Here is a 13,794-nt window from a genome sequence, read left to right on the forward strand (position 1 = left end):
TGTTTAAAAAAGCAATAGAGCTATAGAGGTACACAAGAGGAATAAATGGTCACTATTGCATAGTCAGAGTATTGACTGAGTGTTGACAGTGTTGAGTATACTTATGCAATGGCTTATTTCATTATTATCATGATTATTATCATGTCTTTATATATGAGTGAATATGGCCATGTGCTTTTTTCAGAGCTTTGAAGTCCACTGTTAGCGTTGTTTATCTGAATGGTCATGGTGCTTGGTGTTTGCATGAGCTCAGCCTCACCCACGGGCCGTGACATGCACTGTTTACAAAAAGCTGACGCTATAGTTTCCTGAAGTTACAGCCCTGGTAAGAGTCATGGGTTGTTTGTTGCATCTTGAAAATAGCCTTGTGATTCTGTATGAAGAAGAAGTTGTCTTTGTCAGGGTTTCAGTTCATAGGGGTGGATTTTTTGGGACTCTGTGTGTTCCCTTTTAAGTATCCGTTAGATGTGGTTAGTGGCTTGCTGATTAACATAAAGTTACATAATGATGCAACATCTGCAGTACTGATAATAAGCGTTTCCTTTGCAAGCCCATTCTCAATGTCATAAGGCACCAAATAGGTTATACCAAGAGTGGTATCAAGGGTATTGTGTATATCTAAAGGGTAAGCTACGTAGTGTCCTCAAAAATATATTGACAAATTTGTAATTCATTTATTTAAATGATATGTAGGTGTGCTATGGTTTGCATGCATGCCATTTTATTCATGTTTAACCTCTGCCTTCATTTTTCTTTTAACCTGGTTTAGCATACCATACTGAACATGTTGTGTGGATGGAATCCAGTTTGTCATGGGTGTTTGTTGATTTCTGTGCCTTTTGTATGTATGTATGTTTGAGAGAAAGTTTGTTGTTTGTTTGTTTGTGTGTGCGTGAGAGTGGTTTGTGTTTCTATGGCTCTTTATTTTGGATGCCATATCATTTCCTTATGGCTTTATTGTTTCTAAACATTTGATGTCTTTTGGGCTAGTTGGATTGCATCACAGTTTGAAACTGAGGACTAGTATTCACAAACGAGAGGCAGTTGTAGTGTGTTCTGTGATACTGTCAGGGTATTGTGAATCTGGTAAGGACCTTACAATGAAGTTGATCGTGTTTACCTTGTACTGTAGTGTATACCAGTACATATCACGATGATTACACTGAATGTTGTTTTTTTATGAGTGCAATGCAGCATTTTGTGTAGTTTATTCAAAGCATACTTAGAAGTGAATATACTTTCACGCAAACTGTGCTCTAATGAACTTCCTGAGTGGGGATCAATTTTAAGAAAACATTGACCTACTGCAGACTGTGAATACTCGGCATATAAAACAACTTTTTTTCAAAAGCCTTGGAGAGATCAGACCACCATGTGTATGATGCGGTATGCCTACCATCTCAAAAATTAACTTAGCTAGCACTAATATTTGCATTACTTACACCATGAAATAACTCTTAACCATTTATTTGCATGCTTTGATGTGATATACTAACCTTGGCCATTAAATTTCCTTCTGTAGAGCTCTAGCTTTTGCATCATTTAATCCATGAATCTGGATGCATTCATTCTCTCTTTTTAACCTGTGTGGTATTCATACCACTTTAGGTTGAACCAGGTATCATAGTTAATTCATGTTAATTTGTCCTAAATCTAGTAATAAAATACTGGGAAATTAAAATTAAAATAGTGGTCTGTAGAGTAATTAGCTTGATTTCACCCCTGCTGAATGTTAACCAACTGTCTGGTCCCCTTTCCTAAGCTGGATTCCCCATTGGGTCTTGAGGGAGATCTTGATCCCCAGATGAAGAGGCCTGAACTGGTTAGTTCTCAAGCTCAGACATTAACGCGGAAGTATCAGGAAACCAAAGAGCTCCTGCAACTGCAAGAACTGAAAAAGCGCAACATGCAGGCACAGCTTGGCCTTTCTCTCTCACACCTGTCCATCCAGGAGCCTTGCACCCTTGAGCACCAAAAGCCCGCCACCTTGAAGAGTCCCCCCACTGATCCCATTCTAAAAACTGTCACATTTATGGTAGAGGATAGTGAGGCCAAGATTGAGGAGCTTGAAAAATGCATATCTGGCAAGCCTATCACTCTGAAAGGCTTACTGGTTTTGCTACACTCTCATAGCGAGTTTACTAACAAGAGTGTCTTGAGTAGTCAGGAAAGAAATGAACTGAGTTCTTCTGGAGACATTACTAGCTGTCACAAGCTCTTAGAAAACCTCAAGTATCAGCAAGAAGTGGAGAACGAGACTATGAGGAGAAGCCTGGCCGAGGCTGGGGACAGCATCCGCAACTACGAGGCACGACTGATCACCATGGAGGATATCTTGGGGAGGGTTCAGCAACAGAAATTGGAAAGTCTAAAGAGCCCCTATGGGCCGGCATGTCAAATTGAGGACTTAGCAGAAAGCACAAACAGAAGTCTGTCCCAGAGGGTTGAGTTGCTAACAACAGAGAACGAGGCACTCAATCAGCGGTACCAAGAGATTGTCAATCAGTTGAGAGAGGCAGACCGGGAAATTGAGAGGCTAAAGACAGAATTGAGAGTGCAGGGTAGGCAGGAGCAACTCGGTACTTTAAATCAAACCAAGGTTAAGCAAGTTATAGACAGTTCGGTTGACCGTGACTTTTATGAGAGGGAGTTGAATGCGAAGTCTCGGAAGTTGCAGGAAGCTCTTGTTAAGTTAGAAGAGCTCGGAAACAATCTGAAAGACACTGAAAAGCGGCTTCAGTTGAAGGAAGCCACTCTAAGAGGTTTGGGATTTCAGATGGGTGACCAAGAAAGTCCCAGTAGTGAAGTACAGCTGGAGAAGGAAGAGCTGAAACTTCAGCTGGCAGTTGCCCAGACGAGGCTCTCTGAAAGGGAGCAGAGGCTTTTCGCTGCTGAACAATCCTGGCAAGAACTTCAAGCCCAGAACCTGGAACTTCAGCAGAAAAACCAAGAAATTGAAAGATTACTTAGCAAACAGAAAGTAGCTGATACAATTGCAGAAACAAATGTAGAAATGACAGGTGATGAGATGGCGTCAGATTGGATTGAGAAGAAGCTGGATTTATGCCAGAGGATGGAGCAAGCAAGTGAAGAGGTTACCATGGAAAAGATAGGAGCTGAGAAAGTGATTGAGGAATTCAAAATGAGGTCACAAGCCATTAGTGTATTAGTTGAGATGTTGGGAGAGGCAGATGCAGAGAAAATGGAAGGTGATTTAAGGAGTACATTAAAAGTCATGTGTGGACTTTGTCCTTTAGATGAGCATGTGGAAGTTAGTCAGACAGGTAAGCTGTTACTGCAGGAGGGAGAATTTTGTAGTAAACTTTTAAGTGGTATGATGGTTAGTCAAGTGAATCAAGATGGTGAAAATGCATGTAGGACTGTAAGAACTGTATCAGAAAAGATGTTACTAGAGAAAATGTTGTTGCTGGTTATGAATCAACTGAACACCAAACCAAATGTGAACATGGAAAATCAAACTCAAAGTATGGATGCAGACATTGGAGACACGAGGCAGATAATTAAAGACTTTACGGGCCGAAAGTCTTGCACATCGATCATCAATGATCTCATATATACTCTACAAGAGAAATTGTTGTGTATGAATCAAATTGTTTCAACCTTGAAGACCTCTCCAAATGAACAGCTCCAGACCTTGTTTGCATTGTTATCCAAGTATACAGGTCCAAAACGGCAGTGGTCACAATATGTTCAAGAGGCAGTCTTGGAAGCACATTGCTCTTATTTGGAATGTAAGCAGAAGTGCTATCAGGACATGGTGTTGCAAGAATTGCAGTCAGATATCACCAGAGATGGCTGCGCAAATTGTGTGAAACTAATAGGACAGAACAAGGACATCTCATCCAAGTTGGAATACTTGCAAAGACAGTTGTTGGTTCCCTCAACAGAGGACACGAGCCCAGTCACACACATACAGATTGAAGGGGAGCCCATTGACTCCCTTGATAAGGCAATCCAATTGCAGGACATGGTAGCTAAGCATAGGAAAGAACTCCGGGAGCTAAAAGAATCTTATGAACAGGAGATGTGCAAGCTGAGGCAGGACGTGGCCAAGATGGGAGAAACTCTCCAGCTTAGATCTGAGGAGAATGTGAAGGAGATTGACTCCTTGACCATCTGCATGGAGAACCTGAAGAGAAAGCATGAGGAGGAACGAAGCTCCCTGGTGGAGCAGTTCAATCAAGAGATGGAGGATCTGAAGAGTGCTGTAGCTCCACAGGGCTTCAAGAGAGGCCAGGGCCCATCGGGCTCCCTCAAGGAGCGAATCCAAGAGTTGGTCGCCCAGGTGGCAACCATGTCCGAGGAGATGAAGGCCCGTGACCGCGACGGAGAGTCCGCATCACTGCGCCTGAAATTTGAGCGAGACCTGGAAAACCTGAAGGTCAAGGTGTTCCTTGTCCTCTACTGTCCTCCGTCCGTGATGCCTTGTATCTCCTTGTGGCAATCCTCTAGTCGACCCCCATCCCACTGCTTTCCCCTACTAACATTTCTTTCTGCATTTCCTCAAATTAATTTAATTTTGGTATTGCATGTTTGTTTACCTCGAAAGTGCATGTGAACATTGTTTTTTATATCAACAAAGAGGAACCCATTTTGATAACCGAAATTGTACATTTGCTATAATATAAATAAGGGAATCATTTTCCTTAACTTAAAGAAGACAATGGTCATTATTCATAATCTATGGAAATGTGTTCCTCAACATTTAGCACTCCATGGCTAAACTCCAAGCCTTTACAGTGAAATGCAGTGACTCCGTTAGTCAGCTGAACCGATACCTCCAAGCCGTAACTATCTTCCCAAACATCATTTCAGTTGATTTAACTTGCGTAAGCTGTAATATCTTCATCAACTGGACAGTTTTCCTTTAAGATCTCATGTTCTTGCAGACCTGCAGTTGCAAGTGTGCCCGGTTCATCTGAATGATTATGGTGTCAGTGCATTGATCTCTACTATCCAAACACAACATAACCTTTCCCCCTTTGACTAACTGATTAACAATCGATTGTCAGCTCCTCAACAAAGCTGCTTATTTTAATGCTTTGCAAAATGCTTGTTGCAGAAGGTAAATCAGTCACATTGAAACTGTTCAAGTTGTGCAATGCAAAGGAGAAATGTCCTTTGTTCAGTAGCCTAATTACTTCATTCTCATGCATGTTACTATACGTTTCCTGTTTTATCCACTATACAATTTAGAGGAAAGGTAGACAAGAATGAATGATAATCTCTGTAAAGATGGTTAATTTAATGCTAGATTTATGGTGATTTTACACCCTGTTAAGTTACTAAGACTCTGCTCTCTACATATTTTGTGTCATTGTTTTAAGTAAGTCCATTTTGTATGTGACTTAATCTAAGTTATTGTTGTGCTATAGTTTTCATCAGTACTTTTTGTTCTATTGATAGACTTTCTTGGATGGTCCAAAACAGGATGTGATTCTAAGAAATACTTAGAGCATTCATTTCCATGGCTCAGTATGTTACTGTCAAAGCCTGGTTTTGATGGAGTAGGAACATGTTCCTTTTCTATTGTTACGGCCCTTTGTAATCGTTATTTTTTCCTGTTTGAGTGGCCGGCCACATGGTTTCTGGTTTATAGTCATTCCCTGGGTGTTTAGAGTAGTAGAGAATTTTACTCACTTACTTTTGTGCGACAGCAACCACACCCAAAAGGACAGAAAGCCTTGTTTACTTCATTCAAATTGGACTTAAGTTAGTTTGCCGTGGAATGTCCCCAAAACAAAGTTTAGAGTCAAAGAGCTCTGACGTGGACTGATTGTCTTTCGCACAATAAACTGAGCATACCCTTGCACACACATTCACATTGTCCTTGTGTAGTGCACCCTTGTAGACAACACTAGATAATAAATAGAAGTTACCATGTAGCCTGTGATGGCCACCACATCAGTGGCCTTGCCCCCCCCCCTATGAGGAGGAAATGGGATTTTCCGCAGTGTGCAGGTGCGGCTGTGGATGTGCACACAGGGGACAGGATGTAACCTCGTGGCCACAGCGCGAGCTGGCTTGCTGGGGGTTTTTTTTTTTCGGAGTTGGGAGGGTGTGGAGGGGTTGGTGTTGTGGCCTGAGAAGCGCACACTGAGACAACTGGCCCCCCTCCCTCCCTTACCATCGCCTACCCTGCCACCGGCTCTCTGGGAGCAGCTTTTTCAGTGCTGCACCCAAAGCGGGCCGAGAGCGAAAAAGGCCGGCTCCGCTGACCGCCCGGAGAGATTAGCGCTGCTGAATAGGAGGGAGGAAGTGGACCGGGGTCGGGCGCAGTGAGCAGGCCATTCAAACCCCCTCGTGTGGAAACATGCACTGTAATTGTGCTAGTGTCGGCCAGTGGCTCTTTCCAAAGTAGTTTTGATGGAGAACACACACACACCCACACAGACACAGACACACCAGCCCAGCCTTTCGGTGGGTCTTTGTTGTCGGTTATCTGTCTTGTTTGGAAGATTAAGCTTTTTTTTTGTTGTTTGGTAGGGCAAAGCTCTTTATTTCCAGCCCACAGATTAGATTTGCAGATAACAAAATGAGAAAAAGTTAAAGGAGGTAAAAAAAAAAAAAACTGTTATTCAACGGCAGTGTTTGAACCCTCGTACCACTGTCAGGGACAAATGCATAACAAGCACTGATGCACCTCCGACCGCCTATGTCTGTCCTCCCTTTCATGTTCAGTGTATCTCCGTTAGCGCTGTGTGGAGGCAACTCGCACACAATGCTAACCCTGTCCGTATGTGTTTTGTGTTTCTATGTGTGTGTGTGTGTGTGCGTGCGTGCGTGTGTGTGTTTGTGGTCAAAAGGACCGAAACCAGGGTGGACTCGTCAAGCTCCATGGCCTTGTGATTTAACAACTGCTCTCCTCCACTCACCAACCCCCCACCCCCCCCCTCCTCTCCCCAATGCTCCTCTTCCATCACTGTCCTCACAGGCTACGTGTGAGCGGGGCTTTGCCGCCATGGAGGAGTCCCACCAGAAGGTGATCGACGAACTGCAGAAGAAACACCAGCGGGAACTGGAGAAGCTGCAGGACGAGAAGGAGAGGCTCTTGGAAGAGGAGACGGCGGCCACCATCTCTGGTCAGTCAGTCGCCGGCCTGCCTGCCTGCCCGTCGTCCGTCCCTCCCTGACCCAGCACTGGGCAGGGATTTACACTCTGTGCCCGTCCTCTGCTGCCAAACCCACCACAGTCTGAATGGAATTTGTCAGCGAAATTGCCCCCTTTTGTGTTGGCACAGTAGCCAAAATGGAGAACACTGGTCAAATTTCAGTGCAGAGGAAAAGTTGAGAATGAGGCTGATGGAACAATTACTAATTCAGCTGTCTAGGCCTGGGTCTGCAGCTTGTCATTAATTTGAATGTCTAACGATATGATGCCTGAAATCATTTAGTTTAATGTGCTTTTTACTGGATTATGTCTTGAGACAGTCCGTTTAGACCCTTTTTTGGTAAATCAGTTCCTCCTGTTTTTTTTCCCCTGCACACAGCAATTGAAGCTATGAAGAACGCACACCGAAGTGAGCTGGAGAGAGAGCTGGATAAGGCCCGCAAGGCCAACAGCAACACTGAAAACGCTGACATCGAGGAGATCCGCCGACAGCACGAGTAAGCAAAGCCATCAGGGTCACAGTGAAATGCGAGAGCCGACCCAGCAGAGAGTGAAGATTAAGAACCACAAAGTCCCAGCTTCACTAATTTGCAACATAACACACCTTTCCCAGTGTTGCGTAATAACTGACCAAATCCACAGCCCTCGTCCTCCAAACTGCCAATAGTGTCTACGTGTCCTTATACAACCTCAGCACCGCTGCAGTGAACAGTGAGGTTTCTGATAACACCTGACAACACCTTCGTCCCTGCATGACCTCTGCTGCCGTACTTCTGTCCCAGTGTTATGATTGTATTAGCTCATATTATTTTTCTTAATGAGAGCCTGTTTGCGATGTTGGGCAATGGGGCTTCTCCACACTCACTAAAAGCACTGAATGGGCGATTTAAGACCAACTCTGGGCAAAGCTGGGTTGTGTGACCGCACTCCTGCTGCCAAAGTGTCCCCACAGTGACAAAAGAGCTAAGATGCCGGTGACCTTGCCAAACCTGGAATTACCGACTATTCAGGCTGGCTTTTGTTTTGCCTACGTGCTGGTAATCTGCCCCCGGAAAAAAATAAATAAACCACCATCTTGGCCACTGCTCTGTCTAGACACAGCCCTCCTCTGCATATTTGTAGCAGCATTGGGTACACAAAATCCTTTTGGAAGAAGGATCCGTTGTGTTCTCTTTCCTTTTTGGGGTGTACGCCTGACATTTCCGTCTTTCTCTCTGAACTCACCAACTCTTTTTTTTTTTTTTTTTTTTTTTTTTTTTCCCCCTCTTTTGTTTCAGAGAGGAGCTTTTGTCCTTCCAGCGGGAGATCGAGGTGCTGTCGGAACAGTACTCTCAGAAGTGCCTGGAGAACGCTCACCTGGCCCAGGCCTTGGAGGCCGAGCGGCAGGCCCTCCGGCAGTGCCAGAGGGAGAACCAGGAGCTCAATGCGCACAACCAGGTGCCTGGGCCCACACCGCGCCACACCACACCACACCACACCACACACGTGCCACACAGAAACAGAATTAGGGTCACTCTGGTTGTTTATAATTCTTTTCAGTAGAGTTAAGTCTGTCCACCCTGCTTTGAAATGAGCCCAACTTGGGGACCGCAGGTCAAAAGCGAATGACATGGTTAAATTTTCGGGGACAAGATGCTCAAGTGGATAGTCGCACTCATGGGAACCTAATAAGGCAGTACCGTGCCCTCATTTCCCCCTACATGCACACGGTATTGATTTCATATTCAATCTTAATCTGACAATACAATATCATTTTCCCTTTCCTCAAGGAACTGAATAATCGTCTTGCTGCCGAGATCACAAAAATGCGGTCCATGACAAGTGATGAGGGTGGAGAGACGTGCACAGTGATTCAGGGGAAGGAGCTGTACGAGTTAGAGGTAAGTGGAGGATTTTTATGTTATGTTTTGTTTATTCTCTGTGAGATGCTAGCTATTCATTTTCCTGTACTCATTACCTGTTACATCTTTCATTTCTTTGCTTGAAATCCACAGGTCATGTTGAGGGTCAAGGAGTCCGAGGTTCAGTACCTGAAGCAGGAAATTAATTCTCTAAAAGATGAGCTCCAGGCTGCCCAAAGAGTGAGTAGATCGACCAGATTAAGGATTCCACATGAGGGGATAATATATTTTTGGTTTATTTTTCCACAAGAGCACGAGTTTAGGTTAAGACTTGCGAGATAATGTGTAACTATTACAACAGGCATAGCATCATGGCCACAAGTAACAGTTGTGTCTGATAGTTGTGTGAACACCTAAAGAGATGTATGGTTGTTTTTAGGACAAGAAATACGCCACAGACAAGTACAAGGACATCTACACAGAGCTGAGCATCGTGCGGGCCAAGGCGGAGCGGGACCTGGGCCGCTTGCGGGAGCAGCTCCAGCTAGCCCACGAGGCCCTCGGCGAGCCTACGCTAGAGGATGTGGAACGCAGTGGCTACGGTATGACCTCCAGCTGACCTCCGCAGCTGGCGGCCGATTTAAATCGGACCTTGAACTGTCCATTTACTGTGTATATATAAGGGAACTGTCATGGTGATATCTTGTCCCAGTTTCGCATTTCACATTTTGAAGGTTTTGCTCCGTCAGATGTGATTATATAATGCACATTACCAGTCATAGATGGTGAGAGTTAGTTTCAGTCTGTGGCAAGGAAGCAAGCTTGCTCTTATTCAGGCTCTGACTTGCAGCTGGGCTTTGGTGTCGTAGCTGGTAATCTCTCTCTCAATACCTTTTATCTCTGCCTTAACTGTCTAGGATGAAGATGTTTAGCCATTGCATATAACAATATGTGTTTTTTTAATGTTATAATGATGTATATCTGTTTTCGCAGATATCATGAAGTCCAAAAGCAATCCTGACATCCTCAAAATGGCAGCGGCGGCAGCCAAACGCTCTGAGCGCACTATGAGGTCAAAGGTGAGTTGCAAGGTCACCACTAGGTCACCACTGGGTCAACCCCACGCTTCATGTCGCCCTGTCCTGATCAAAGCTGTCAGTTCATTAGATTGCTTGGCTGTTTGTTGTCATGTAATCGTGTGGGTGTTGAAGCGTTGAACAGACCGAGGTGGTGTTTCAGCAGGACAACACTGCCACCCTGAGGCCAGCATCTGTATGGCTCCTTTGGCATCATTTTGCATTTCATAGTGGAGGGATAGTAGTCTGTAATTTCAACATCTACCACCCTTATCTTCCTTCAGTACAAAGTTCTTGTTACATTTTTTATTACAGATTCACAACTGTGTTTTGAGCCTTGATGATTGACATGTATTCAGAGTTTAACAAAAACATAAGTTGAAGGGGAAAAAAATCAGATTCATTGCAGCAAATATCTATATTCTCTTCCTTGTAAGAGCTTGGTAAGTTATTGCAGTCTAGGCTATTTATGCCCCCACTTTCACCCCATTATAATGTACCATGTGGGGTGTTTTGTGTGCGTGTTTGTATGTATGTGTGTGTGTGTGTGTGTGAGTGAGTGAGTGTGTGTGGGTGTGTGTGGGTTTGTGTGTGTGTGTGTGTGTGTGGGCGTGTTTGCATTATTTCTCCATCTCTCCTTCCACTCCCTCTGTCCTCAGTCTGTGAGTCGTGACATGCCCTGGGACAGCTAAGGGCTGCCTGAGGACCTAGTGACTTCTTCCTTTAGGTAAATCCCTCGGGAACAGACCGTTGTTGTTAGCCACCACCACCCTATACACCCTCCTGTCTTCCACCTAGGGACGAAGTGTGATTTGATGGGGTGGTGGTGGGGGGGGGGGTCCTTGGCTGTTTGTTTTATTTTATGCATCCCATGGTACACTTCAAAGGATTAGTCATGGCCTTTTACTAATTGTTTCATAGTCCCATCATAATTCTCTGCTTGGCATGATGATAAAACATGAGGATCTTTTCCGGTCTGTCTTGCCAAACCCAACCCTACCCAACACACTTAAGCTTTCTTTGTCTGGATGAACAGAAGATGGCTGCACTCACTCTAGTCCATAAGTTAATCCTTTGAAATGACTGATTATTTAACCATCACTAATGTGTTGCAGATGTTTTAGCCAAGTTTTCCTATTACCTTTTTTAAATGTGATGAATTGCAATTTGAGATGAAATGAGAACTAGGAAATGAAAACTTCTTTTAGTACTTTGCTTTTTTAAAATGTGGTGTCATGTTTCATCTGTGGTGCTCTGGTTTGGGCAAAAAATTGCATTGGTGAACAACACTAAATGGAACTGTACATTTGGTCATTGGTGAACAACACTAAATTAAATATTTGGTCACATAGAATTTGTACTTGACATTCAAAAACCTGCAAATGTAATGTGGTAGCTGATTTGACCTACATCAACACCAGACAGAAAATAGATTTTAACCAAAGTTTTAATAATAATAATAACAATAATAATAACACATTTTATTTAAAGGCACCTTTCTTGGCACTCAAGGACACTGAAAAAGCTGATTCACTCTTTCGCATTCAGTATGCTCACTATTTTATTTCCACACATTTTATTCCCTTTTAAATAGTGCACTGTGACCTACATAGTGTCATTGCTTTCAGTTATATGTTGCACTGACATTTGGTTGTCTTTTTAAGTCTTGTGACCAGCATTTAGTGGTCTGAAAAACGTTATCGCTTTACGAAGTGTCAGTGCCCCCACTGGTTACTGACAAGTTAGTGAAGATGTCAAGTTAGTCAAGTCTATGTTGGTAGGCTACTGACTGGGCAGTGACCGGTGGTTCGCCAGTGCCTGGTGCAAGGTGTCAGAGGCACTGACTAAACATCCCCTGGAGCTGCCCCTGGTGGTACTAAGTAGTTTTTGATACAGTGGTCATCAGTGGTGTTTCTATGGTGTACACTGGTATACTTTAGCTACAACCACTCCTGTGACACCATAAAGTTTATATTATGTATATTAGTTCATATAAAATATGCACAAACATAGCTGTTGATTTATATTACTGACTAGACATAATTAGGTACACTGTCACTATATGGTTCTAGACTACTCCTGTCTCCTGCTGCTTTAAAGTGATTTATGTTATTAGTGCAGCTTGGTTTGGTTAGTAAAAAGAACTTTCACAAGAAGCGCCATCTGAGATCCAGGGCCTTTATGCATCTCCATTGCCTGCCTTAGCATCTTACATTCAAGCAACACCTCAAGATTTCTTCATTGCCGTCTTGCACGCTAACCTGAAAGAACAAACTCTGACAGTCATTACAGTAATTCATTTCTCTTTTTTTGCTCACTTTCCCTTATCTCTCTCTCTCTCTCTCTCTCTCTCTCTCTCTCTCTCTCTCTCTCTCTCGTTCTCTCCCTTCTCTTTCTATCCCAGAGTCTGAAGGAGGGACTGACTGCTGAGCAGAGGCTCCACTTGTTTGATAACAAGGACACCAAGGAGTTCTGACATTGACGCATCGACCCCTCCCATGCTGCATGATAAGACGCTGCCTCCCCAATACACTCCTTCACTCCCCACTCACTCACCCACTTTCCCACACACTATATTTTAGCCCAGTAATTAACCATTTAGAAGCACACTGGTCACAACGAGTCCTATATTATAACGTGGTATGATGTTTTGAATTTTATGTCTATAGAGTATGCATTTCATGCACTTCTGTTACTGTGACATTTTTTTTTTATCTCCATTGCCATGTCTTAATGTAAATACTGTTTTTTTTGTTTTTTTTTAATTAAGCATCTGTCACACATACACTAAATATGTTTGTGTAAGCTACTGTTTTAACCTCTTAGTTATGTGTGAATAGTCAAAGAATTGCGTAAATGTGTACTGGATCAACAACACCCCGCACGAATGAATGAATGAGTGAATGATGTGTATGTGGAACCAACATTAGAATACAATCATGTTGCCAGGTCTCTGTTCACACTATATCCTAGGTGCTGTCAGTATGCACATAATGAAGATGCCCTCAAAACCCCTCGTAATGTACAGAGTTGGCCATGCTGCGCTGCTCTAGAGGGGGGAGAAATGGCTGTATCATTTAAGAGAAAAGTTGAAACTTGCTTAGTAGCATAATACTCCATATTAATCTTTGTGAGCTATCTGACCACTCGAAAGGAACTATTGATGGTATCAACTAAATACACCTGTAAGGTTTAGGTTGGGGATGGATATATGTATATGCAATATATGTATGCCATTTTTATCTCTATAATGATGTTGGTCTACTCTGACTGGGAGTTATTTTTTAGTTTCCCCCTTCAAAGTTGATTATGTTTGCAGTGTTGTTCAGTGGCAGACCCTTTATATTTATTTAAATGTCAAAAAGAGTTTTTGTCTCACATTTCCATTCCTATGTCCTCTGTTATTGTAAATATACAGCAAATATTCACCAACTGACAACAGGTTTATTAGCAATAAATATTTTTGCACCCTGCCTTTTAATTCTGTGTTTTTCAAGGCATTAGACTTGTTACAATGAAATGGAAAGAATATGTGCAAATGTATTACCAATGTGTACATATATTGACCAATTATCATTATGTTAAGACAACTTTTTACCTCTTGAATGAAGAATGGCAGATGGAAGGATCAACCAATTAAGATTAGTCGGGCAATTTGATTTCCAAGCCAAGGCCAGCCTTCCACACACATTGATGACTAGGCTATACCTCTCCAGATGTGGTAAATAAGGGTAGGACAAAAGACA

At 43.1% G+C, this 13,794-nt stretch overlaps 1 protein-coding gene across 4 annotated transcripts in view; it reads left to right on the forward strand.

Annotated features, from left to right (window-relative positions):
* Positions 1-13,521, forward strand: part of LOC143137885 (myosin phosphatase Rho interacting protein) — a 42,765-nt gene extending 29,244 nt beyond the window's left edge. Inside the window, exons 16-25 of one of the 4 annotated variants that reach the window (XM_076298215.1) lie at positions 1,763-4,402; positions 6,956-7,103; positions 7,511-7,628; positions 8,409-8,568; positions 8,901-9,011; positions 9,126-9,212; positions 9,412-9,574; positions 9,966-10,051; positions 10,708-10,775; positions 12,453-13,521. In XM_076298215.1, coding sequence (XP_076154330.1) covers positions 1,763-4,402; positions 6,956-7,103; positions 7,511-7,628; positions 8,409-8,568; positions 8,901-9,011; positions 9,126-9,212; positions 9,412-9,574; positions 9,966-10,051; positions 10,708-10,740 — 3,546 coding nt within the window. In that variant the 3' untranslated portion in view covers positions 10,741-10,775; positions 12,453-13,521. The remainder of the gene's footprint in view (positions 1-1,762; positions 4,403-6,955; positions 7,104-7,510; positions 7,629-8,408; positions 8,569-8,900; positions 9,012-9,125; positions 9,213-9,411; positions 9,575-9,965; positions 10,052-10,707; positions 10,776-12,452) is intronic. The other 3 variants (XM_076298214.1, XM_076298216.1, XM_076298217.1) reach the window with 3 other exon arrangements.
* The last annotated feature ends 273 nt before the right edge of the window (positions 13,522-13,794 follow it).

Source organism: Alosa pseudoharengus, unplaced genomic scaffold (assembly GCF_046254945.1).
Source record: "Alosa pseudoharengus isolate Yale_2024_CS ecotype anadromous, Long Island Sound unplaced genomic scaffold, YU_APseudo_1.1 YU_APseudo_1.1_scf_21, whole genome shotgun sequence".
In the NCBI taxonomy this organism is placed as follows: domain Eukaryota; kingdom Metazoa; phylum Chordata; class Actinopteri; order Clupeiformes; family Clupeidae; genus Alosa; species Alosa pseudoharengus.